The 26,693-nt window shown below is 40.8% G+C and overlaps 1 protein-coding gene across 1 annotated transcript; it reads left to right on the top strand.

Moving 5' to 3' along the window:
• Positions 1-662: 662 nt before the first annotated feature.
• SYCP2L (synaptonemal complex protein 2 like) lies at positions 663-25,755 on the top strand. Its single transcript, XM_054648364.2, has 32 exons — positions 663-755; positions 2,036-2,060; positions 3,069-3,154; positions 3,289-3,377; positions 3,478-3,512; positions 4,204-4,346; positions 4,841-4,893; positions 5,256-5,301; positions 6,074-6,166; positions 6,256-6,316; positions 6,752-6,900; positions 7,750-7,810; positions 10,020-10,132; positions 10,502-10,571; positions 10,731-10,776; positions 11,400-11,445; positions 12,390-12,478; positions 13,975-14,023; positions 15,103-15,158; positions 15,786-15,840; positions 16,393-16,549; positions 17,628-17,677; positions 18,318-18,414; positions 18,852-18,943; positions 19,103-19,166; positions 20,751-20,882; positions 21,585-21,709; positions 22,202-22,296; positions 23,641-23,740; positions 23,820-23,878; positions 24,360-24,429; positions 25,598-25,755. Exons 1-32 carry the CDS (start codon positions 678-680, stop codon positions 25,649-25,651), a joined length of 2,538 nt encoding a protein of 845 aa, XP_054504339.2. The 5' UTR covers positions 663-677; the 3' UTR covers positions 25,652-25,755.
• The last annotated feature ends 938 nt before the right edge of the window (positions 25,756-26,693 follow it).

The raw sequence follows: 26,693 nt of genomic DNA, 5'->3' as shown, positions 1-26,693 counted from the left end.
CAGCTGGTAATAGTTGTAGTAGCAGAAAGGCAATTGTGCTGAAGATGAGTAACACCTGGATCTAACACAGGTGCTAGGAAACAGCTAACACATGCTCTCTCTTAGCAAAGAGCTAACTGAGGAGTCTCAGTCCAAAATGCTGTATTCCTGTCTTACAGTTGCTCAAAATTCCTGGAGATATGGAGATAAATTAATAAATTTTTTCCAGTCTGATCTCCGTACTTCCAGTGGAACATAGGTTTCTAGTTCACTATTTGTGTGTGATGTTATGCAATGTTTAAAACAATAAAGTATTAAAATATTTACTTTGAAAAAGCTTGAAAAAATTTTACAGTGTTTTGCTGTGAGTTGATATCCTCTAGAAATGTCTACAGTAGTTTTGGTGCCACTAGCAGCATGTGTCGTGTCTGAGCATCACAAGTAGGTGCCTTGGACAAAAAAGGAGGGCTAGGGAGGGAAGGGGGAAATGGCACTTTTCATGTCCTTCTGGCAAAATTTGAACTCCTTAAAGCCATGTAGCTTTTGACACAGTACATAACTCTGAAGTTTAAAGAGTAACAAACTCTGTAAGGTTTCCTGCAGGCATATATAATTTAGTATGATTAATTCCTCTTCTCAGCTTTTAACTCTCTTTTTTTTTTAACTTTTACCTGGTATCTTGGTTTGAAAGAGCAAGAATGTTTGTGACCATCATCGACCCAAATGAGAATAAATTTTTGATGCTACTGCTTGAAGACTTCTTTGATTCTGCATTGGTATGTTTTGCATTTAAGGGGACAGAAGGGTTGCCTTTATTGGATAAGATAGCTATTGTTCACAAATAATTTCCTGTTAGAAAAGAAATAATTGCATGGACCTGGTGCCCTCGGGCTGAGCCTGGGAAGCAGCCTAGGTGGGAGTGGGTGGGCAGTGTCTAGGTGTGTGCTCCAGGCTGGGGTCTGGCTGAGATTTGACACACTTGGGAGAAGTACTTTCTCATTTTCTAACTTGAAGAATTTGTTTTTGTAGAAGAATTTGCAAGAAATGCTGATGCATTTTGTAAATAAAGGCTTGTGAGCCAAAGTTCTCTTTAAAACCCACAAGTTACTGACACTGAGCTGCACTTCATATGAAAATGTGTTTGCTAAGGTGGTCCTGGCAATTTGTTCCTACTCTATTTGAAACATATTATTTAATTCTAAAGAGTGATCTAACTTGCTTATAACTCACATTTAGGTTTCACCTTTAAATATTCATGACTTTAAGGGTGTTAGAGGCCTAGTGATGTAACACTTGTAATAGGAAGAATGCTTTTTAATTTTTTTTCTCCAAGCTGTTTTCTCTCAGTCTTATTGTCTGTAGCTTACTGGAACTGTGTCAGTTTGTGTATCAGAATTCATATCAATACCTATGGCTCTTTTCAGGAGCTCTGCTAAAAGATATTTGCGCAAAATCAAGCTTCCTTCTTTCTGTACTAACCACTTTGAAATTATAAAATAGCCATTTATTTTCCCAAAAATGGAATTTATTTTGAATTATGTCTTCCTGCTACATTTCTTCCACATACTTTCACTGTGGAGGATGAAGTGTTTTGTGTTATGGCATTGTTTTTAATTTTCCTCAAGGGACTTTAACACCATTCAGATACACATTGTGATATCTAGTACTGTATAATCATAAAATGTGCTTTCACATTGGCCCACATAAAAATAAGAGCAGGATGTCATGATGTGGGTTTTCCAGGGAACCTGTAGGCACTGCCTTCTCAAGTGCTGCTGAAATCCCTGGGGGAAGTGGGTGCTTGGCTACCTTTACCCACCCTGCATATTGTATGATCAGGGTGACCATATGTGACACACCTGGATCAGGTGGCTTTTTCTGATGTGGGTGCACTGGTGTTTTGGGTTATTCTGATGTGGATATGTACTGGTTTATGTTATTTAGCATCTGAAAGTTGGGGGGTAAGGAAGACATGCATTAATGGCTTGGCACTTTATGTACTGCTGTTCTCGGGTGGTGGTGTGCTAATGAAGGCTTCTTTTACTCTTTCCATCAGGTGATTTGCAAATGCAGTAATGAAGGTCAGTATTTTTTTTTCCTTCCATTCCTCAATATTGTGAATCTTAATCTCGGGAGCATATTTCTTAATTCTGCTTGAACTCTATCCCCTTTCTCTTTTCTCTTCAGCTTCCTACTTCTTCCTCTCTGCAATATATTTTTTAAAAATTCTCTAGCTGATTTCTCTTCAGTTTATTTTCATTAACATTTATATTGGAGCCCAAAACCTTTTTCTGTTTCTCTTTGTTTTCTTGCTATCTACATGCTGAAAAAATCTGCTTATGTTATCTTGTTTAAATGGTCAGCATCAAGCACTTCACTTGATCAGAGTAAGTGGCTTCTGAAAGGGGTTCAGTCTAGACAGTCTGCTCTTGCACATCTCTTTGTTCTGGCTTGGGATATCATTCCCTTGCTGAAGGCAACCATCTCCACAGAATAATGTGGTAACTCCTTCAGCCTTTTGAACTCAATAGAGGGATGTCTGTCTGTCTCTCATTCATTTCAGCAGCAAAATTTTCTGCTGTGGCTGGTTTTATGGCGGGGGGGGGGGGGGGAAGCAGGTGCTTTCAAAAAATATCCGTGACCAGACATCCAGCCTCACAATCCATGTGAAAATGAAGCATTGCACTGTAGGTCAGGTAATGTGTGCTTATTTGTCCTTGTACCGTATGCTAGTAGGAGCAGAGTGGCACAAGCATCTTCTGGCTAATACTTTATTGGTTTGCTCTGTTGACTTTGACAAAACCTGTATATTCAGATTTTCTCTGGTGGCTAGTAATTAGCTTCCCCTTTCTGTGCCTCTTTAAATAGTTACTCAGGTCAGAAGTTAGTGTATCTGGAGCAATTTTTTTTTAGATAGAAGTTACCAGTTCCCCTTTCTATCTAGGATTAGATGGTTGGAAGCTTTGTCTTAAAATTAATTTACAGCTGGGATGTTTTTATTCCTTCAACACAACAAACTGTTGTTGCTTCAACTATTTTTGTATGGACACCACCCATTTCTAGCTGTACCTTTCAAATTATTTTTCTAGGGAAGAAAGAGCTAGTGAATTTATTTTTGCCTGAACTAGGGCGCCTAGTGACAGAAGCAAATCTTTGCTGCGCTCTGCACCTGGAGGTAAGATTCTTACTAGGAGGAGAAAATTGGATATATTTGTGCAAAAGTTTGTGTAACTAGATAAAAATATGTGAAATTATGTTATTCATTTATTTCCCTTCATTTTCTACCCCTTCTCTTGTGGGGGGTGAAAGGCCTTGAGGACCCTCAACTCTATACTTGACAGTCTCCCACGGGAGGAGAGAAAGAAGTTCCCTCTCTCTGAGGAGATATGCTCGCTCACGTAAGTGATTTTCCCCTCCAGTTTCTGTACCTCAATACCCTCTTCTCTGCATTAGGAGTTACTTATTTCCATTTTAACTTGTGGCATTATGCTGTTTCAGGAAAGACCTTGCAAAAACTATACTGGAGGTTGGTGGTAAGTTCTCCTCATCTGCTTGCTTATTATAGATGAATTATAATTTAGGTTTTTGTCAAGAGTTTATTTTTAGGGAAGCAAGTCAAATGTGCTTTAACAAAATATAAATTAAAAATGTTAAATACAGCAATGCATTAGCTCTTTCTGGTTGATATTGATAATGCATATTGACTAATCAGGCAGGCTAAACTTATTTATGTAGAAAAGTAATTAGATCAGCTTTATGTATGTGTTTACAGAATATGCTGGCTGTTAGTCTTAAAAAAATTAAATTTGAATTGCTTTGTCATGATACGGACAAAATTTAGTTAACAAGGTTAATGGCCTCTTGAGTGAGATCTTTTTTGTTTTCTCCTAATAATAACACTTTCTAGAATATTGCCATGGTATATGGAATGTGGCCTAATTCTGGTGGGTTAGTGATGAGTCTCTGCTCTCATCCCCTTCCCAAGCACATCTCCCACTTAAGTGTTGTGGTTTGCAGTGCTCCCTATCTCTATCTCACTGAGCTGGGGGAGCTGAGGATGCCTGAGCCAACACTTAGCTGTTAGCCTCCCCTGTTCTCCTAGGAGGAACTGAGGCTGGAGGATGGATGTGACTGTGCAGTATAAAATGGCAGGAGTAGCAATGCTATAACCCTCTGATGTGCCAGAGGAATGATATTTATCCTGTGCTTATGATTACCTGGCAGATTATGACCTTCAGGTTGCCCTTTCAGAAGCACTTTGTAGGTTAATGATAAAAAAATGGAGGGATGACCTTGTTCACCACTGGTTTGAAGATAAATATCTTGCTGAAGCTTTCAAAGAGATCAAGGATCGAGAATTTGAGACGGTGAGGGTCCTTATTTTGAAAACAACATACTTGATAAGTGTGTATAGGGGCTAGTTTTGGTTGAGTTAAGCCAGGGTGTCCTTGCAAGAAGTTCCTACAAAGCTGATTTTATAAATGCACAAAGATATTTATGGATGGCATGTTTTACTTTTTTTTTCTTGTTAATATGGTAAATATTAAATGAGACATTGTTAAAACAGCTCCTACTTTTAAGTTATTTTACCTATAAAAAAATAAAATAAAAAAATATAAATAATGCATAAATAAGTTAATTTACAGGGTTTATATATGAGTTCTTACTGATCCTAAGTTAAGTCTAACCTTTTGTAGTAAATTGAGGGTTTCTTCCCAGTGGTCTTTGGTGTTCCACAGCTTAAGGCTTTTAATTGGGCAGTAGGGGTTACACAGCAAATATTAATCTACACAATAGAATAACTTTGCAAAGGAGAAATAGCTTGATTTTTAAAAAAAATAATGTGTCATTTGTCTTGAAGGACTGCAGAAAATTTCTTAACCTACTAAATGAAAGGCTTGGAGATAAAAGAAGGTAAGCTGGGAACCAACAGAATAAATTGGTGCCATCATTACTGCAGAGGGAATAAATGGAATTGTGAAAAGGGTTGGCTTAAACATAAAAAATATTTTATATCACATGTAAAATTAAGCTATTTTTTTAAGAAGGAAATTTTATGGATTTTTATGGTGATTCTTTTGAAAGTAAAATCAATGAAGATAATGCACCACCACTAAAATACTGTAGTCTCTAGCTTATCCAAGCTTAATTTACTTCTAGAAAATTTAAAAATATTCTTTGAACAATGAGATGAGTAACCAATCTTATTAAAAATAAAATAATTGAAGTCAGATTCTAATGTTGAATGTATCATGTAAAGTCTGCTTCTCTTCCAGGGTCTACTCATTTCCTTGCATATCTGCTTTTGCTGACATGAATGAGGTAATAGCTCTTAAAGCTCTGACATATTCTCTACAGCATTTAATGGCTGCTGAAATGTTGCTTTTTGTGGTAAATGTTTGATGTTTTTTCCCCTGCCTCTTTTCATTGAAGAGCTGAATTTCTTGGAGCATAGGGTGTAACCTGCTCTAGCTGGAAAGTTTGCTTGTTTGTCACTTAGCTCCCAACTTACTGTTGCTGACTTTGCTGTTGTATCAGCCAAGTGATAGAGGTAATGCTTCTTTTCATGGTGATGACAAAAGAGAGTTCTAAAAAGAAACAGGAGGACAGGACAACACTGAGTCCTCTGGCAGAGCTGTTTCCAGACTGCCAGGAAACAAGATTAGCCTGATGCCTTTGGAGAAGAGTTGCAGATCCTGCAGTTTGCTTCACTGGTCTTCTGTTGTATAAACTGTGGCACCATTCCTGACAGTCATATTGAATCAAACCCATGTAGATGGAAGCTGATTCCACAGTTTCTGCTTATTTCAAGTGCTCAGAAACAGAGCTTCCACAGCTTCTTTCCTGGCACAATCATGGGAGCATTTGTGCATTTCTACTCCCATGGCTGAAGCAGAGCCACATCTAACATGGGTGGGGTTGGGTGAGCAGTGGGCTGGCACCCCACAGTGTGATCTGAACTCTTGTTTCTGCAAGGTGTATGGATGTTTATGTAGGGTAATGCCTTCCAGTTTTCTCTCACTAAAGAAAACTGTGACTGATATAGCAGTTGTGGGGCTTTTAGGGGAACAGCAGTGCTGCTCTTTCTCCCCAGGTGAAGAAGCCGTCGGATGAGAAACTGGAGGAGTTTTGGATTGACTTCAACGCTGGCAGCCAGAGTGTGACTTTCTATGTGGATTGTGATGAGGTAACAGCAAAGCCCAGGTGGCCTTGGGTTTGCCTAAGCCAGTGGGCACTCCCTCAGCCCTTCTGACACGATGGCTTTGGTTTTCAAAGGGAGCTCTTTGGGACTCTGTGAGGCTGTCAAAAGAAAACGTCAACACTTACAGTGTGAAGGGTAAGATTTTTCCCAACATTATCCTGTTTGGCTGGGGGTCCAAGAGACACATGGAGGATGCCTGAAATCCCACCATCACCAAGGTGTTCCTGCCTATTCTCCTCCCTCTCTGCCTTGTCCTTTGGTCATCCTGCACTAACTCTGTTTGTTGGATAGAGTGTGGGCCCATTCTGCACAATAACACCCCCCCCCCCCCCCCCCCCCCACCCAAACAGGACACCTTGAGGTGTCAATTTGTTGGTGTCCTGGGGAACAGCATAACCAAGACTCAAAGGGAAGGAAATGAGCAAACAGAGTAACTGGAAATACACAGGCAAAATGTAAAAGGCTGTTTTTAAAATCCCAAACAATTACTCAGACATTCTGGGATTAACAGAAAAATGTCTTGATCTAAAACAAATGTAATTGATTGTTTTGGTTTTTTTTTTTACACAGAGAAGGATAGAAAAAAGATTGTTAAAATTTTTATGAAGATACCCACGGCTATTAACAAAACAGAAGCAAGAAAAGTCAAACTGGTTTTCAGTGATGAGTTTGAAATATTAGATGTACTTAGAAAAGTCCTGGGAGATGAAAGACTGATGGTAAGCTCTAATACGGGGTTTTTTTTCTTAACTGTATTTTACACTGGACAAAACCATTCACGTTTGTGGGATTTGTGTTTTGTGGTTTCTTTATTTTCTCTGTCTCTCTTTTCTATATATTTGCCTTCCCACAGTGGATTTATGACGCTTTACATAGATGTTCTAAGCTTTGGCCTGGAAGAGAAATTAGGTGTTTTAGGAAAGAAGTTTCAAGATACTCAAACTTATGGTTTAAAAGCTGGAAGGTTAAAATTATTTGTTGATTAATTCCTTGTGTTATAACTTTTCCTGAATTTCTGAAGTAGAAAATAAAGCCTATGGCATTTAATTACATAACTTTAAGTATGGACATGCTCTTATATATGGCTCCAAGTGTTACATTGCACAGGATGAGCAAATAGTTACACAAAAACCTGGAGGTGTGCTGAAAAATACAAATCTTAGACTGACTTTATAGACAGGAGTTCAAGACAAAGAATAGAGTACTTTTAAACCTCAAGGTTTTTTATTAGCTAATGTAAAAACATAAATTGTGTATGATTTCTTTTCTTTTTTCCCCCAAGTGTTAATATAGTTAATTTTTAATATAGTTAATTTTTGATTTGTAATTCATTCACAGTCTGTGGTGTTTGGAGAAAAGCTTACATGACAGTAAATAAGCATAGTATAGTGGCTGTCATTTGCCCTTAAAGGAGCTAAGATCTTTCTAAATGATCAACTCAATTAGTATCCACTGATTTGTTGCTGGCAATTAGCAACTGTTAGTTTTGTGTTAAGTAGCTGACTTTACTAGATAAAGACTACTCTTTGTAAGACCACTTTTCACATGAGATTAATTCATACCAACAGATATTTGAGTCTGAAGATGAGATTGTCCATTCTGGGAAGGAAGCCATGCAGAATGAAGCAGGTGATTTTTTTTTTTTTAGTGTTTTTTCTTTAAATTTAAATATCTGTTTTCATATTATCATTTTCACTTGTAGTTCACAGCTTACAGTTAACTTCACTAAAACAAAAAAAAGAAAAGGAAAAAAAAACACAACGAAAAACCAAGCCATGCCCAAGCTCAGTCTTCTGTTCCTGTCTTGTTAGCCTGGTAGCTCTGCTTGTGGCAGATGCTGAGTCCCTCTAGCCCAGGGAGTGAGGTCTGGGCACCATGGCCATGTGCTGCTGGGGTTGCACGAGCAGGGGAATGCTCATGGAGGCAGGATCTGTGTGCTGGCAGGTGGCCTGCCAAGGCACATTTCAGCTGCTGGCTGGCCCCTGATGTGCAGAAATGTTTCTCCATCTGCAGGTGTGGTGGGATGCACCCTCCTGTCCTCCCCTCTGGCTCGCCTGATGCATGGTTTCTGGTTTGGCCATGCCATGGGGTGGCCTCTTGCCTCCTGAAAGCACAGGTTCTCTGATGGGCCAGTGCTTGCACCTTGGCACTTAACAAGCTCTCTCCTCTGTGCAGTGGGGCCCACATGGTGGGGCAGCCTCCACTAAAGCTTCCTGCAGGGAGCCAACTTCTGTTTTTTCTGAACAAGGTGATGTTCAGTGAATGATGTGCTCCAGTGCCCTGTCCCCAAGTGCAGTGGATGATGCCTTGGAGGTGCCTGAAGCTGTCATGGAAGAATATCAGGGGGAGCAGAAGTGCTCACCTGCTGCAATCCCTATTTGTGGGTAAAGGTGAGCAGCAGCCCAGCTCCTCTGCAGGAGGCGACCTGCTGCTGTGAATACCTTGTGCTGCAGGGCTGTATCTGTGTGTGCCCCAGCTACAAAAGTAGCTGCCTTCAGGCAGAACAGGCCCTTAGCTGTACCTGGAATAACATTTATTTCCATATTCTCACCACCCTACAGTCAATGCTTTGTGTTTCTTTGAACTGGGCACATTAAGTTTTCCATCATCAAATGGTGGTGTTCCTGTGCTGCTGCTGGTGAACATCTTCCAGGATCATTTGACAGAGTTTTATTATGTTCTAAATTCAGGAGTTGTTGAGGTAACTTGGAGCCTGAAGTACAGATTTCTGTGTCTGATCCAAAGGAAGGTCTAAGCCCAGCACTTCCCAAGAAAAAGAGAGAGTAACTCCTTTCTTTCCTTCTCATGAAATTCTTCTGTAAATCCCCACAAAAGCTTCTTCAGCTCAACTTTGGTATCAAATTTTTTGGAAGGTGTTTTTTTTGTTTGTTTGGTTTTTTTTTTCCTGTATGGTGATCTTTTAACTTTGAAGGCTGGGATTTGCTCCTGCTCCAAAACTGGCTGTATTTCAGGTTTTAGAGTGATTCCATTTTGTGTGGATTCTTTCTTGGTGTAACTTGACAGACATTTCCCCGTCTTCTAAGGGTGTGAAATCACAGCTCTTCCTACTGCTATCACCCACTGTCTTGAAAACAAGTGAAGTTTGAAGAGCTCTTAGGATGACTGTCAAATTCTTTCTGTTAGAATATTAAAAAGAAATTTTTATTTTTTAATTTCTTCTAAGTTCCTGTGCATTTCAGATTTCTCCATACTCAAAAGAGCCACTTCCACCTCTAAATGTCTGGGGCAGCAACTTCTTCAATAGTCCTTCCCATTTTCCTCCAGTTACAGCCTAAAAAAAGCTAGAATGAAAGTCCTCCAGCTTGTGGAGATGCAGATGAGATAGGAGTTCTTTTATCAGTGCCCACCATGGAGCACAGGGAGGTGCAAGGTGGGCGCTGCTACTTGAAGCAGTCAAGGAGGATAAAGGGCAGAAGGTCTGCAGAAGTTAGTCTGCAGTGAAACAAATTTTGCAGTACCTAATAGAGATTCAGTGGAGGAAAGCATAGATGGTGGAAGATCCCCCTACTTTAGTCAGACACAAAGGCTTGTTCCATGTCCTCCAGAGCTTAGGAGTCAATGTAGCCATATAAGGAGCAGGATGATAAACTTGCATGCCTTCATCCAGTATTGATGAGCCTGTTTTTTATTCAGCATTGCAATTCTTCACTGGGTACTTTGAAGACACTTGGGTTTGCTCTGCTAAGTGTGAGCTTAAGATGTGCCTAGAAGGTTGTACTGCTGCAATTTATGCATGCATGTGTGGGAATGGAAAGAAGGGGTAGTGAGTGTGTTCAATTGCTGCAATGGCATTCTCCCCCTGGTTGCTGTTCTGCAGAAACACCTGTGTCCTCTAATGCACAGAAGAAGAAAGATCCTTCAAACTCTGAAAATGTGGAGACTCAAAAAGACAACTCAGCCTCTCAGCACAGACAGCAGCTAACAGGGACTGTAGCAGTAAGTGTTTGGCATATGATGGAACAGTCCTTGTTCCCCTTTTCCCTTCTTCCAGTCTGCTTTTTTTACAGGTGTGACTAAAACCTTCTTTCAAAGAAAACTGGTTTGTGCCTATTCAACTCAAATACTTATCTCCAGAGCTGCAATTTCGGCAATTTTTTTTTTAAAAAAAGAAAAAAAATTGCTTCCTCTTGTAAGAGGACAGTGGGATGCTTTTAGTGAGAAACCCGTAATCTCACCTACATGCAGCTTCAGAGGTTTTTATGTGTGGACAATGGCATACCACTAAAAAAAAATGTAGAAACCCCCACTTCTTTATTGATCATATGCATGTTTTCTTCATGGTTTCATATCTCCAAGCAGAAAATGGTCAACTCTGGTGTTACCATGGTTACAGCAAGTCAGCAGACTGACCTGGAAGATGCTAACCAAGGTTGGGCATGGCTCCCTTCAGTACCTTAAGTCTGACCCAATTAAATGTCACCCAGGTGACATGCTGAAGGCTATGATTTTGTGGGTCTTACAACAAAAAATAGATAAAGTTTCATAGTAGCTTCAGAGGGTAAAACTATAGTTTCCTTGCTTTCTTCAGAAAAAAACTCCAAAACTCCATCTTCAGGGATGAAAGCTAAGCCTAGGTGAGTGTTTTGCTGACAGAAAGTTCCAAAGTGAGTTTTTTGTGGCTCTTTTGTGTGTGTGTGTTTGGTTTTTTTTCCCCCTTTGGTTTTAATGCACATAACTTTGAGATTATTCCATCAATTACTAAATTGAAGATTCTGTTTTGCCACCTGAACATCAAGGCTGTTTGCCTGGAGTTACAATGCTTTGGAGTTGCTGAACAGTTTGGTTACTAGATTGGCAGCTGCTTTGGTGTGACTTTTTTCTCATCATGGATTTAGTCCAAATGCAAGTTGAGCCCACAGCTGATTTACAGACAGTTAAACCTCAGCTGTGAAACCTGAGCTTACCCAGTGTGGGATTGTTCCTTATGGGCACCATGACTTAGTGAAAAAATGACGTGAATTTGAATTCACCTTGGCTCAAATTCACCTTTTTAATCTCAGACCTTTGCAGGACAGAATTTCTTGTAGTTAAGGCGCTGGACTTCTGTAGAGCTATTGATTACCTTTCTTCCCTATACATTAAACTGTTGCTTTGGTGCTAATTGGTCCAAGTTTGGGTTTTTTCCCCCCCACTTAGTGCTTCACAAACATTTTGGTCTTTAGATGAGCAGCTCCTTTACATGTCCTCTTGTCCCCAGTGAGAAGCCCCTAGAAGAAGAACCCATGGATGAGCAGATGTCAAAGGTATGTGTGCCTTGGGGATCCCCCTGAGAGTCTCTTCCCTACCCTGTATCTCTTCTTTCTGGTGGAGCTGCAGAAGAAAGCTGGGATGGGTTGACCCACCCATGCCTTTGAGCAGTGTCCTGAGCCCCCAGAATGTCACACCTGATGTTCTGTGCCATTTAGCACCAGGTGTGAGCAGCAGAGGCACAGCTGCCAACCTCATCCTAGAGGGGCCCAGCCAAGTGATTCAAGCTCACTGGAGTTTATTCAGCACATCCACAGCCCCAAAGCAATGTGCAGTGCCTGTGTCCAGGAGTGCAGGGATATGTGGGACATTCTTGCATGTCACAAGTCTTGCACACCCTCCTCAAGAGGGAATTTTTGCTTCCTGAATGGAGGCAAGCCTTGGAAGTCTACAGATGTGTTCATTCAGTTTTGTATCTGGGCTCTAATGACTCTCCTATGTAGGAGCTTGCAACTTGGGTAAATTACCAAGTAACTGAGAGTCATTTGTAGTTGCACTTGGAAAGTTCTATTGGTGTGTCCATGTATTAAAACAAATAAGTAAATGCACTATGTGAGAAAAATTCAATTCCCAAAGCAATATTTTTGAGTTTGGGGACTTATATAAGAAATCCCATTTTAGACTTGTTCTTGGGTTTACATTTCAGGTGCTAGTTTCAAATTTTTTTTAAAAAATATTTTTTACTGTCAGTTCAGTTTTGCAGCACTTGCCCACTCTACAGTGAATTCAAAGATTTTGAGCTACTTTCTCTCCCCCCACCCGCTTTACCCCCTCAGTTTCATCTCTGTGAATCTCATACTTTATGGTAGGAAAGTACCACAGGCAACAGTTGCACCTGGAAAATTGTTGTAGAGGGAGGAGGGAAGTTTCCTAGCACACCTTTTCTCTGCTTTTGGCAGGCTCTAGAACCAGAACATGACTTTGGGTATTGTTGTTTTAGATCCTGCAACTCTCTCCTTTTCCAAGGGATGTTACCAGCAAAAAGAGAAACAGGAGATCGAGTTTGGCCAAGAAGAGGGCTGAAGGCAGGTATGACACACAAGCCCTGTGCCCATGCAGGGACTGGTGTACCAAATCATTTTAGACCTGTTCCACCACTCGTGGGGGTGGCCTGACTGCACCTAGAGCAGGCAGAAAAACAAAATGAGGCTATGAAGGGTCAAAACTTGTCTCTTGTAGGACCCTTTGGGTGCCCAAAGTGATAAAGATCTCAGAAGCTAACCCTAGCCTGCCAAAAATGCCCTCTACCCCTGTGATACTATATCATGGCATGTTGGCTTTTTACTTGCCCAACCATAATCCTCCATTGAGCTGAGTTCTGAACACCACCTTCTTTCACAAATATTTAAGTAATATTGTGCCAGTTCCTTGACATTGTTTCTAGGGTTTCAGGATGGCTTCTCTCTCAATTTGTCCCTTTCCCTTGCACCCCCACATCTGTTTGCATTTGAGGTTGGGGGCACTGCAGGAAGAAGCACTTGAGGTGTTGGGGGCTCTATGCAACCTGTAGCACTAAAAGTCTGCCTTTTTGAACCCTCCTCGTACACTCTGCCAAGTGTTGTGTTCAAGGTAAAGCCTGCTGCTGTGCCGGTGGGCAAATGAGCTGTGTGTGAGGATCTCTGCTCCTGTTCTGGGGCTTCCATGGGAGTCCTGCTTCAGCCCGCAGTCTCTCAGCTCAAAAAACCTCCTAAAACCCCAAGTGCTTAGATGATTTTTGACTGACTGCAGGCCAGAATAGGAAAACTTGATGCAGAGCTTCATAAGTTTTTTTGTTTTGTGTATTTTAAAATAATTTGATGCAGCAAATACAATTTGATGCAGCAGGTTATAAAACAGGAGCAGCAGTGTAGAAGTTAGGGATGAGGAACTTAGCTTGGTCATTCTGCTCCCTCTAGTGTTTCATCTTGAAATGAGTGTTTACTTCCTTCAGGAAGCTTTGGCGAGGATCTCAGCTCTTTAGTCCTCCCATTCTTTTACTAGTAAAAAGAAGATATACTGTATATTTAGCAATTGTTGTAATATTTTTTTGAAATAGTTACGATTTGGAGAGAGCTCTAAAACTACAGTTAAGTTTAAATGTTGGAGGGTGTGAAAACAAGATCTAGGTGTACACAGAGAAGAGATTAGAGAACAAATATTAAATACTAGAATTTTCAAAAGATAATTAAAAGGAATTTTTAAAATACTTCTGACGTTATATTTCCTCCTACCATGTACTACTATGAGTGATGTGAGAACAAAATATCCTCTACATAAACAGGGATAGGTTAATTTCTAAGTTTTGAATATTTCTTAAAACAGTTACTATTTAAAAAAATGAGAATCAAGACAGACAGCAAGAAGACCAAGTAGAAAAGGAGCAAGTATTTTTTAGAAGCTTAGAAAACAGTATTTTTAGGCATAGAAGGTATCTGAGGAGAGGGGCTCAGAAAGAAACCGCATTATCACCTCCCTGCTCTTAATGGAATTCTATGGGATGATTCTTCACTATTGTACATCACTGCCATGTTTATGTTGTCTTGCAGGAAGGAAGTCTATGACTTTGAAAACTCAGACTCCTCAAGTCGTGAAAAGGTAAACTTGAGACAGAAACTCAGCACCTAATGGTTTAGTAACTTGAAGCAGGGGGCATCATTTACTGCAGAAATGCTGTAAGAATGAACACGTTGTTATAGCAAGACAGACAACTGGGAACCTGAGATTTTTGTTTTCTTTGTGTAGTGGAAATGGATTTTTTTGAGTGGCAAGAATGCTCATCACTACGTGAGTTTTGTGGTGGATGATGCAAGATAACACCAACAGACATTTGAGCTGCTGCTTCAGTGAGGCCATGGGATGTCTCTGTGGTTGAAGGCTGACTTCTGTGCTTTGCTGAATATCAAAAGCAGATTGCTGAGCATTCACTTTGTTCTCCTAGGCTAAATTGAAGAGACTGAAATCCCCTTCAAGCTGTGCTTTGCAAGCTGGGAATCCCTGGTTAAAACTCAGTCCTCGCAAAACTTCTGTTGAGAATTCTGCTTGACTTACATTTGCAGACTCTCAAAAAAAAAGTAATCACTTTGACTGTGGGCTTTCCCAGGAAGCTGTGAACTTGCTCCTGACAGATGATTCCATCAAGGTGGCTGTGCTGGACAGACCTTTTGGCTTTCAGCCTCTTCCCTGATGTGGGGGCTGTCACTGGTGCTGCTAACTGTGAGGCAATGGGTGCTGAATGGAACACCCCAAATTTCTCTATTATAAACTAGACATGGCCCGATCCTAGCAACTGCCACTGGGTGTCAGCATAAATCTCTGCTCCATGGCACCCAGCCCTGGTCCCAGCAGCTGTCCCAGGGCTGTCCAGGGGCCCTGCACTGTGCTTACAGTGCTGCTGTCAGCACTGCTATTGATTTAAATGACATGTCTTGTGACGTTGGTGCTTAAAATGAGCATTATTCACAAACCAAGGAAAAGAGAAAGGAACTCTGTTAAAGGCTCAGCTGTTTGTCTATTATAATTTATGACACTGTTTCATTCAACAAATCCCATTCTGTTAAAAAGTGACATTTCTGAGCAGGAATGGTAATCCATTTCCCTTCTGAATTCTGATCTATTTTCAATATATAGAGTATTTTATGGGGTAACTGGGCTCTAAGACAACTCTCTGTTTTCAGGTTGCTGAAGCCAAAGGAAAGATTCTTGCCCAGAAAATTTCTTCACAAAATCAGAGGTACAGTGTTTATACATTCAGTGTTTATGAACTTTTTGCTATGTGAATAAGGGTTCATAGCTTTGGTTAAGATCTTTTACGTTAGGATCCAAAAGGCTGTGTGATTTTTTTTTTTTTCTAATACAGTAGTTCCTTGCTTAGCTACCACACTATCTGTGGATGTAATTGATACCAATATTTTAATTAGTACCTGAGAATATAAAGGTTACTGGAGAGACTAGTGACTGCTGTCAACTTTGACAATAATATGATTTTAACTCTTAAACATCATCCTTTTCTGACCGTATGCAAAAATGACTGATTTAATTTTTGAAAAATGCTGAAACTCCCTGCCTTGCTTTGGCTGCCTTCCAGTCATAGCAAGCTTCCAGGAACTTGCCACCTCTATGTATGCAGATTAATTTTTATTTTAAAAGATGCTGATTTCTAGATATCCCTGAATTGATACTTTCAAAAATCCAGGCAAAGAAAAATTTGGCTATTGTATGCTCTTTAACAGTTTGGTTCTTCTGCTGAGCTCTTAGGGGGCCTCCTGCCCCCCCTCTATTTGTCTGTGCCCATTTCACAGTGCTGTGGTGTGTTATTGCTGTGTTTGCTACTCTAATCTGGGTCTTTGTTACTTGGCAGGACTTATGAAACCAGAAGCAAGAGCAAGGAATCAAGCACTCTTGAGAGAAGGCAGGTAGGTTGTCTATGCTTTTGCATCCCCAGAGCCTTTGATTGTTGCCTATTTGAATGCTGTGTATTTCTACCTGTATGAATCTGTTCCACCCATAAAGAAGTTGAAGGTCTACCCAGTGCCGAGTTGGAGAAATGTTATTCTGACAGCTCTAAATACTCTGTCACTTTGAAAGCAGTGATCAGGATGCACCATCACTGCCAGACCAGCTGGTGAATTGTCTGTGTTTGTTACCTGTTCCCCCCTGATGTGCCACTGGATGCAGCTCAGACACACGGAGCCTTTTCTCCTTGCAAGAGTGCTCTTATTTTAGGCACAGGAGAGAGGGAGAGACAAGGAAGGAGGATACTGTAAAAATCCCATGCTGGCAAAAGGCAAGCATCTGCCTCTTGGTGTTTTTATACAGCTGTTTCAACAGCTGGCTGTGGCTGTTTTGGCAGATTTCACAGCTTTTTACGTTGTACTGTGGGGAGGAAGAAATGGGATAACTTAGTAGCAGCTGAAATGGAATGGCTGAGGGGCTTCTGAGTGAGAAGGACTTAATTGTGTCTTTAGTCCAGCTACAGGAAACACCTTTTCTCTGAAAGTAACAATGAAAATACAAGCCCTGATAAGAGTGAGAAAAGCTGGATCCTTGACTCTCAGATACAGCCAGTGCCAAAATCTGTTGACTATACCCGAAAAAGACCCAGGGTGAGAAGTAAATTAAAAGGTAAGCTTAGTGCCCTACTGACCCTTAGCTATGCATGATGTACTGTGCTGCAGAAAAGTAAATGCTGGTGATGGTTTGAAAAAGGAGAGTTTGGCCAAATCCTGGCTTTCCTGAGTGGGAGAGAGCAGGCTTGAGGCCAGCAGCCTGGGGTACCCTATAGAGGAGAGGCATTGCAAACCTTTGTGCTTGAACTGGGTTCCTGTCTCCTTCCCAAATTGGGGTTCAAATGTCCAGATGACATTTGGTACCTAAACAGACTCTGTGGGTGCAGCCCTCTCTGTGATGGTGCTGAAGAGCCCGTGGGCCCTCAGCTGATGGCAGTGTTGGTGCTCTTGACTGCACTAGGAGGAAGATCTCTCTGAAGCTACCACACCTCCTCCCTGCAGCTTTCCCCTCCTCACCTCCCCAGAAACATCACTGACTTGGCAAGTAAACCATGAAAATCCTCACAATTTGCAGACCAGGGCATTCTGCTCCCCTGTTTATGCAGTAATAAGCCAGTCATCCTCTGAGTGTCAGATGTGATTCTCTCTGATAGTATTCTCTGCTTGGGCCTGACCAGCAGCAGACCTGCCCTGCAGCCATGCTCCAGGGCTGTGTGCTGCTGTGACCACCAAGAGAAACCAAATTGTCCTGAATGAGATGGAATGCTTCTCTCCCACTCCTGGAGAAATGATGCTTGCTCAGGTAGCTGTTGGATTCTCCAGGGCTTAAAAAGCAAAAGAAAGTTGAGCTTCAAATTGTTCTTTATACTGTATTTCCATTGTCACTGCAGTGTCAGCCCACATGTCTTGCCTACGACTTGGGGACTGTCAGACAAGATGCTGAGCCTGTCTTTTTTTTTTTTTTTTTTACTTTTTTGGCTGCTCTGGACGCAGCGAGTTGTGTATGTTTGCATCGTTGCATCTGTCTTTGTTAGAGAAAGGTGTTTTATTGAAATTTAATGGAAGCATTGTGAAGTTTTATCTTGTAAATGGCTAGAAAACCAAAACTGAAAAGGTTTGCATTGTGACTCAGTTAACTGGATAAAGTACACCCTTTACATTGCCAGTAACCAGGGAAGTTTTTCTTGTTGCAGTGCTTCCAGTATCTTCTGCAAGTAGTGGCAGCGACTATGAGTCAAAGAAGGTAAGAAGGTGTCATGCTTTAGTGCCTCAGATTTAAAAACAATATGGATGTAAAATGTGTACCAATGAGTGAGAATTACATAAACTGGTATTATTTTAGTTCTCAAATGTTCTGATGGAGAGATTTGTCTGCTAAGTACTGTTGAGACTCTACTGGTCTAATGGAGGTGATCTTAGGAAAACATGGTAAACCTCATAGAAACAACTGTTAAATGCTGCATATCAAATATATATATATGTGTGTGTATGTATATTTGTATATACATATTTGAAACACAGGCAGTCTGGGAAAAAAATCCCCAGAACTAGTAGTCACACTAAAGGCTTTTATTTTCCCCTGGAAAACTTTTCTTTCTTGGCTACAGTGCTTCTATTCTGCTTATGAAAAACATCATCAAATGTACATCTCCAATGCCTAAAGGGAGAATTCTTGCATACATTACACTTCAGGGCACAGATCTCCTTTGGTGCTGGATAGATCCACCAGTATGTTAGGCATATTTAATGTATATATCCACTCTTAGTGTATTTAAAAAACAAACCATTCATTCAAAACTCTCCCTTCAAAACAACACCCCAACCTCTACTTCTGTAGTAATGTTTAAATAAGGCTTAGACTTTTGTCTCTTGTTTTGTTTTAGGAGGGAGAATCAAGGCAAAGAGCTCAAAAGGAGACGCTAAGGAAAAAAAGCCCATTTGGTTCAAAGGGAGATGATTTACCCACAGTGAATCTTGCTGGTATTTTTATTTTAATATTCTTCAGTGCATTAGAAGAGTTTTGATAAGTGTGGGTCTGTACTTTCTTGGATGAGTTCTTTTGGTGGTGGGTTTTTCTTTTTGATTTTGCCACTTTTCCTTCGCATTTTTCCTATCCCATAAATATTTGCTTTGTGATATTTCTTTGTGATAGCTATAAAGGGTAGATACTGTCTGTGTAGATAGTCTCTTGTACAAGGAGAAGATAAGCTGATGCTAGTGAGAGGTGAAGGAATGAACTGACAACCACTAAGAAAACAGCCTTTGGACTGAGTCTGAGCCACCATCTCTTCCCTGTGTGACAAGATAAAGGAGAGTGTAGAGGGCTTGGGTTTTATTTTCTGTCACTAAATTGTGATTTCCAGCCAATTCAGGATTCAAACTTTGTTGCCTGTGTTGTTTATTACTGTCTCACACAGATGAAACGCTCTCAGATGATCTTGGAGGGAGTCCACTTCTACTTGGTGTGTCTGCCAGGAACCCTTCCAGTGACGTGGAGAAAGCCACACAGGTACAGAATGCAGTGCTTAGCTTCCTCCCAGCCTGCTCTCAGGCTACCTCTGCCTGAAACCAGTGATTTGTGTCCCTTTGCTTCCCCTAACAAGACTAGACCCTGGCAGCTTGTCTGCAGGGTGGGTACCTTCTTATTTTGTTTCCTTTCTCTCCTTAGAAGTTTCATAGTACACCTGCCAAATTATCAAGAGAGGAAGAAAGTAGCAAGCGGAAGGACTCAGGTGTGTTACTCTTGATAACACGGAAGAGTTGGGTAAAAGCAGAAAGAGGTGGTGCCAAAGCTGTTATTTTCTTTCAAAGACAAAATAACCCTGACTTTTTTGAGGTTGCTTTTTTTTTTTTGTCCTAAATTCTGTTTCTCTGTTTTGAATGTCACGACAGACTGTGGTAAGATGCTTTTACATACATTCCTGAATTCATTGCGAACTCTTAAAACCTGTCCTTGATTATAGGGGGACTTGTAGTGTAGATTTACAAGCTAATGACCCAAGAGACACACAAAAGATAATTTGTAATGTTTCAGAAGTGAACTGCAACTTCAGTTTAAACAAAACAAGCATCCCTTCAAGTTGCTGAGTTTTTTAATACCTAAGAACATGGATGTAAACCATTGCTATAAGCATTTGTTAAATGGAGACTTGGATAATGCTTAATACTGCTGTAGCTTTTTTAATAGGTTAGTGGCATATCAGGATCTTTTTTTTAAAATGAAACTGAACTTTCATAAACTGACTCAAAAGCATAGCACAGTCTCTTTGTGGTTGGAAACAACTGAACTTCAAGTCAAGCAGCAATGGGGCTGTTTTCATCCTAATAATTCTCAGTCCTGATGTAGTTCTAGGAGTCTGAGTTACTGATGTGACAATGGAGTGAGTCACTGAAATTTTGGTCTTGGACAAAAGTATCCCTTTTCTCATAAGCTGGCTCTCTTTGTGTTCCCAATGTATCTTTTACCTGTCCAGCATTTTCTGGACGCACCCTCACTGCAATAACACATCTGTTTAATTTGGGAGAAAAGATAGATGCTGAGGACTTCATTTTTATCACTGTTTGTGATAAAATTTTACAGTTGGAGAGGACTTGTTTTCATGCAAGGGCACAAACAAGGTTATGCTCAGAAGTTTCGGGTGGGGTTTCTGATTGCATTTGGACTCTCTCTGTGAACTTTAAATCTACTCCATGGTGCTTCTCTTGGTCTGACTGTCTCCCTTGTTCTGGGCCCCACCACCTTCCATTCTGCCTTATGGAGACTTCAGGGAGATGATTTGTCAGACAATTTACTGAGTTCAGAAAAGTGCACAATGAGACAAAAAGATGGGGCCTAGTTTGTTTCTCTGGGTTTTAGCAAATTTTCCCTAAAGTAGAGACTGCAAATCCCCTGCAGCTTTGATTTGGATTGTTTGGGTTGATTCAATTTTATTTTCAAAAATTTTCTTCATAAGCAGTTTGAGAACTTGGGTGGAAAAGAGAATGGGAAGAAGCTGGACACCAGAGGTTTTTGATGGTTGGAGTAGAAGGCCAAGAAGGAGAAATTTCCTTAAAATTTCCTATCTTTAAGATGGAGACATGGAAGATTTCTGAATACCTGTATAACACTGGGCAGGCTAGTTCCCCGCTTTTGCAAGGGAAGATGCTTGCAGGTGAAGTCTTATCCTGTCCTATGTGATGCCAGACCATAAAATGAGGCTGCCTCCTTTTCTGAAGCATTGGTAATTCCAGTGGTGGTTTCTCCTTGAACAGGTACTGTCATGTACCTCATGCAAAAGGACAGATGTCTTCTGAAACATCTTCTATTCTTTTTCTAGATATACTGAGTGGCACTACCATAAAAAAGCCTAAATTTTCTAGTTTGGAGAAAAATCACTTGCCCTCTGAGATTAACCATACGCCAAAGAAAATTTCTGATTCAGTAGAAGAGGAAGTGGAGATCCAGAAAGGTAAAATCCGGTTGGGAATGAAGGTGAAGTGCTTAAATGCTTTCAGCTTTTCTTGTGGTAGAAATCATAGTCACGTGGAAGCTTGAAGAGATGTATTTGTAGAGAGGCCAACTTTTCCAAAATCCAAAAGTGAAAATTAGCAGGAGATATTGCAGCACTGCCAATGGCAGTGGATACTATGTATGTAGAGGTGTGAATAAGGAAATTTGGGTTTCACTTGGTCAGCTTCTCCATGACATCTACACTTCCTACTCTGAGTATGATTTTCCAGAGTTATTAAAAAACCATTGAACACAGGAGCTGGAAAAAAAGCATGCAGGTAATGGATGAAGTAACTGCAAAATACTGCTAACTCTGAGCACAAGAGGATCAGGCTTTTCCTGCAATGTATAAGTAGAAGACAGGAGCAGTGGTGGCCTGACTATTTTCTGCATTTACTCTGTGCATTTGCCTCAGTCTCTCTAGATAGCTGTGTTGCTCTATTGTGCCTATCCTTCCCTGCTGCTCTCTAACAAGTATTTGTCTGGGGATTTTTGAGCCAGTTTCCCTCCTACTTGTGAGCTCTAGAAGAATAAGCCCTAAATTCCAGCTCTCTAACAGAAGTTGTTGCACATATGAATGACAATCCCTTCAGTAGCAAGAAGATTTATATTCCAGCAAGCCTTCCAGCATAATGCTAACTGGGCATTTGCTTCCTCCTAGGTCAGGAAATGGATGATAGCCTAGATGATGTGTTTTTTTCCAAGATGCTTCACGAAGACTTGAGTGATTCAGGAGTGATTTTTGCCTTTGAAAGCTTTATTGGCCAACTGAAGAAATTGTTCTGGGTAATGTGAGCTCTTTCAACATGTGTGGCAATTGAGCATATTATGTGAAATTACCTTTTTATCTCAGAGAGTTGGTGCAAATATCCCATCTTTAGTTTGTGTTCAGGAGTAAGGCTTTGGTGGCAGTGTTTCTGTTAGTCTGGAGCTCTTTAGAAGTATTCTACAGAACTTGTGTATTCTGAGAAGTGTTACAGGGAAGACCTAAAGAAAATTTTAATTAGGTTTTTCCTAACACAACACTGCCCTGAAGTCACATAGGTTACATTGAGGCTTGTTGGTGTAACTACTGCGACTGAATTAAATCAGAGCATATCTGCAGCACTGATGTGTGCCATCTTACTGCAGATTAAATTTGATTTAAGATGGTTTTTGCAAAGATGAATAGCAAGTTCCTGCAGAGGAATATGTTTTCCAGGCAAAGGTTTTGCAAGTTAGGCTTCTAAGTTTTGACTCGGGCCATTGCCTATCCCTAACTCTGCATTCCATGACTAGTCCCGGTACAAAAGGATTGAGAACAACACACAGGATGCCCTGAGATCTTCAGAGAAGAACCTGTCTGCTCTGCTGAAGCAGATACATAAGTGCAGGTAAGTTTCTGGGCTGGCTGAAAACAGCTTCAATTTTGTGTCAATTTTGGTTGATAGGGAAAGCCAACCTGAGAGCTGGATATTGCACTTATGGTTTGTATAGCTTATGGTTTGTGTGTGTGGTTTTTTTGTTTTGTTTTGTTTTTTGGGTTTTTTTTGTTTGTTTGTTTGTGTGGTTTTTTTCTCCTTTTTTAGTGCAAGAAGATTTTCAGAAGTGTAACTCCTGGGGTTGATCCTAATTTTCCTGTAGGAGGAGAGGATGGGCTAATTCATGCAAAGCAAGCTTGAGTTACAAACAGTTGATGGAGCAGTCCTTGGACTGTCTTCTGGTTGTCAACTTAGTAACTTATAAATCTTTTAAGGAAGAAGCCAGGCTGTGACTTGCTTAATGAAGTGGAGGAGAAGAAAAGGAATCTCTCAGATCCTGAATTTCTTAGATAGGAGCTAGATAAAAAAATCAATTCTAATATTTATGAATTTGGTATAACTGAGATACTTACACTTAGAAGTACAGTATAGGATGTAAGTATCAGGCCTCTGTATCTATTGCACATTCACTTTTTAGGATTTAGATCAAATGTAGTATGAAATAATAACCTTTAAAGTCAAAAATCCCTGGTGTCAATGGGACCTCTATGAGCAGAATTTGCTGTCATTAAGGTACATGGAGAAGTTTGAGTTCCAAAAGAAAAAACAATTGGATGTTTTGTGGTATAAGATAAGAGTAGATGGCAGTGAGATACTTCAAAGCTTGATTGCCAAGTAAGTAACTTGGATCTAACCAGGATCACAGGATAGTGGATGCAGGGCTGTGCCAAAGTTTTCCTACCTCAGTGCAGCTGGGAATGGTGGTAAACCTAAGTCAATAAGGATGTTACAACCACAATCCTTCTTAAGGTTTAGAAATTGCTGGCATCCTGTACATATCAAACCTAAGGCAGGAAGAGCCTCCATAGAGACTGTTTGTGTCAAGAGAGAATCATAGAATGGTTTGTTTGAAAGGGACCTTAAAGGGATCTTCAGCACAGGAAATCTCTGCTGAACTCCCTAGAGGCTGGGAGAGCATGCAGTGCAAGTATTGCACTGGGAATTCATGTGTATCCTCTGTCCCAGTCTTCTGTTCCTGGCTGCTGTTTGGGATAGGCTATTGAGCTGTATTTATCTGCAGTGTGCCTTTGGTGCAGCTATTCACATGCTCTGTGACATCTGAGAACAAATCTGCCCCATGTAGCTCAGCAGTGAAATTTTCCTCTGCCTCAAGGTAGCTCTGGTGCTGAAGGGGTTGTTGTCCACCTTGTGTGACTGCACGTTAAAGTGGCAAAATTTTCTGCTTTCCATCACTAGGCTGAATAAATTTGAGACCTTCCGGAAGATTGTTGTTGAAGAGCTTGCCAACCTTGAGAAGGATACTCAAATTCTAGCAGCCATGGAGAAGGAAGCACTGGTGTGTACAGCTTCTTGTGTGCCAGCCCAAAAAGGTGCCTCTTCCCAGGTAACAGGGGGTTTCTTTGGGGTCTTTTTAGGATTTCTGGAATGCGCAGCTGCTCAAACTGAATACGTTCTACAACCAGCAAAAGGAAAGGTACGTCTCTGCCAGCTGTCCTGCATGCTCACAAGTCCTCTGATGGTCATAGAGGGCACTGGTGGTACCCTTGCTGATAGATGGGAAAGGATTCTAAACCTAGTATGGCATCTTCACTTGGTGAACACCACTACACTTGGTGTCCACTGATGGAGCTTTTGCAGCCTTGTGAGGGCTTTCAATTGGGATTAGAGTGTAATGAGGGAACCCTCTATGGGAAGTTGTGTGGGAGAGGAACCTTGCTCAGGAGAGCTGTACCAGGATCTGGAATAATGTGCAATGCACCCTCTCAATGTGGACTCTGTCTAGGGGTCAGAGGAGGTGGAAGGAGGTGATCATTTTCTGTATAAAATACACTGTTGGCATAAATGCTGAGTAAAAATCTGCCATTCTCAGGTTTATTTTTGGTGGTAAATATATCTGTTCAAACTCCACCAGTAAGTGCTTCATGAAAAACCAGCTAAGATCATTTTTCTTTTAGAATTGAATCAGTTGACTCAGCCCTGGGTGAAACAGCAAAGAGTTTTACCAACGCTGTCCAGAATACAACGGTATGTGTGATAGAAAAGCAGCTCCCTATGGATGGGGGACTGAGCTCTGGCCTGGCTGATTGGTGTCAAAAGTGACAAAATGAAGCTGAAATCCTGGGAGGGGAAGCCTTCAGTTGGCTAATTCGTGGGCTTGTTCTTTATGTGACCTCTGACCCTGATGCATGGAAACCATTGAGAAAGAAATGTTTGACAAGGGGGAAGAGGTCACACAGTACTTTCCTGGGGGAGAAGATAAAGACAAGGGCCATCAGGTAGTGATGTTTCTCCTGGATTCGCACTCTGGGGCAGTTTCTGTGTAGTTTGTGACCCTCAATGCATTTGCCCCTTGGAGTTATACATCCATGACAACCTGTGGCTAAGGGCTCTGCAGTCTAACAACACCTTGCATGCATTCTCTTATCTTCTCTTTAGGTCTGGTAACTTCTAGCCTTGAGGTATTCAAGTCTGATTTTTTTAGAAAATTTTTTTTATTTAACTTACATCCTGGTTAAATATTCTGTTGAAGTTCTTAAGCTCTCCAGTCTAATCACTATTTTATACCCTTGTTTTAGTTTGTAAATTAAGACAAATACTTCACAAACTTTGATACAATGCTTAGTTTCCATCTGATTCACCCCATCACATGGACATCTATTTTTGTTACTGCTGCTGTTCCAGGTCTATGTGCTGATCTGATGGCTTTGGGAGTTTAGCTTTTCTGCAGTAAGATTGGTGGATTACTGTCATGTGTGGGATGCCATGTGCCTGCACTTCACAGGGCTGAGAAAGCTCCTTGTGTTGAAGGAACAACTGTGCCTGTGGTCACCACACCAGACTGAGCCTGGGATTTTAGAAAAGATGCTGAAAACCAAGGGCTTGTATATTTTAGCAGTTAAAGTTGGAATCCTGGACCTTTCCAAAGGGAAAATTTTCCGCTTTGAGTTGCTGAGGGACACAAGTGTTCCTGAATTAGGACACTGAAAGAGCAGCAGGGCTGAGAAAAGAGCACTTGTGTCATGGGAGCTGCTCGTCCTGCAGCACTTGTTCCCACATAGGTGCTTGAGAATTAAGAGCTGAGTCTAAATGTGCTTCCAGGATCTTTGCAATTTCTTGTTTTGAACAGTTTCAATGTTTGTATAAATTTTTGTGATATTTTCTCTTACCTTTTTTTTTTTGTTCTTCCCTGCAGTATGAACTCTCAGTGAAGAAGGAAGAAAATGTGTTCATTGTTCCTTCTGACTAGCAAACTCCTGAACTCATTATTGCTCATGGCATTTGAGCACTTTGTGTGCAGCATAGAGAAGAAGGTTCTGTGAAGGATGCTAGTCTATTTTAAATAAAAAGAAAAAAGAGGAGGGAAAAGCATTATGTTGAGCCTTTTTTTGGCCTAAAAAGAATATATAGTGCTAAGTGGTCCAGTTGCGACCCTTGTGTTGATAACAAGTTTTTCTGAAAATTTCAAGGTTGGGTCCTTTATATATCAAAGAAATTTTAAAAATGAAGTAAAGATGATATTGCCATCAAATTGATGGATATATTGGCTTACTTTGACTGTTCTGCTAACACCTTTATCAAGTGTAAAAGTGCTTAACAATTGATTCAAATAAAAAGTTTTTTGCATAGAATGACAATCTCACTCTTTCCTTCAAATTGATGCACTCTAGAGTACCTTGCCAGATATTTAGAGTTCTGTGTACCTTGCATAGGATGTGGTAGGTATAGCCTCTCCTGTGTGCACATAAGTGTGGGAGCTGCTGGCTTGACACCATTGCCACTTAATTCTGGATTGCAGAGCTGAAAGCAGAGAGGGATCTATTGTCCAGATGCCTGTGGGCAAACTGGAGACTGCAGGGGCAAGAAATTTGGAGAACTGAATAGAAAATGGGAAGTGAAGCAGGAGAATTTTTTTTTGCCACCAGTGACTTTTGGCTCCAAGGAGAGTTCAGAATACAGTGAACAATGCTGGGATTAGATGAAATAGCATCAGAGGTCTCTGGAAAGTAAGCAGCAGATAACCCATGCTTATTAGTATTGTCCTCTGCTGTGACAGAATGTGACAGAGTTCCCCAGAATACAGTTGTTCTTCACAAGAGAATGTGTTCTTGCAAAAACAGCGTTAGTGCTAGTGCATCTTAATGAATTTGTGGGAACGTGGCAGATTTCCAGGCTTTGGGTTTCTATCTTCTTAGAGAACCAACCTAAGATTGCTGTATGGGTTAGAGTTGAGGGAATCCTCCCCTGCACAAAATGTACCTTTGTTACAAAAGCCCAAACCCTGACAAGGT

This window comes from Agelaius phoeniceus, chromosome 1, assembly GCF_051311805.1.
Source record: "Agelaius phoeniceus isolate bAgePho1 chromosome 1, bAgePho1.hap1, whole genome shotgun sequence".
In the NCBI taxonomy this organism is placed as follows: domain Eukaryota; kingdom Metazoa; phylum Chordata; class Aves; order Passeriformes; family Icteridae; genus Agelaius; species Agelaius phoeniceus.
This window is presented reverse-complemented; position numbering and strand designations above follow the sequence as displayed.

What these genes read in the sequence shown, in the direction of transcription:
- SYCP2L (XM_054648364.2), top strand. Translation starts at nt 678, where the DNA reads ATGTTTGTGACCATCATCGACCCAAATGAGAATAAATTTTTGATGCTA. An exon ending in GCTGCGCTCTGCACCTGGAG is followed by an intron (nt 3,155 to 3,288) that starts GTAAGATTCTTA and finishes GGGGGGTGAAAG; the next exon opens with GCCTTGAGGACCCTCAACTC. An exon ending in TAGCAAGCGGAAGGACTCAG is followed by an intron (nt 19,167 to 20,750) that starts GTGTGTTACTCT and finishes TTCTTTTTCTAG; the next exon opens with ATATACTGAGTGGCACTACC.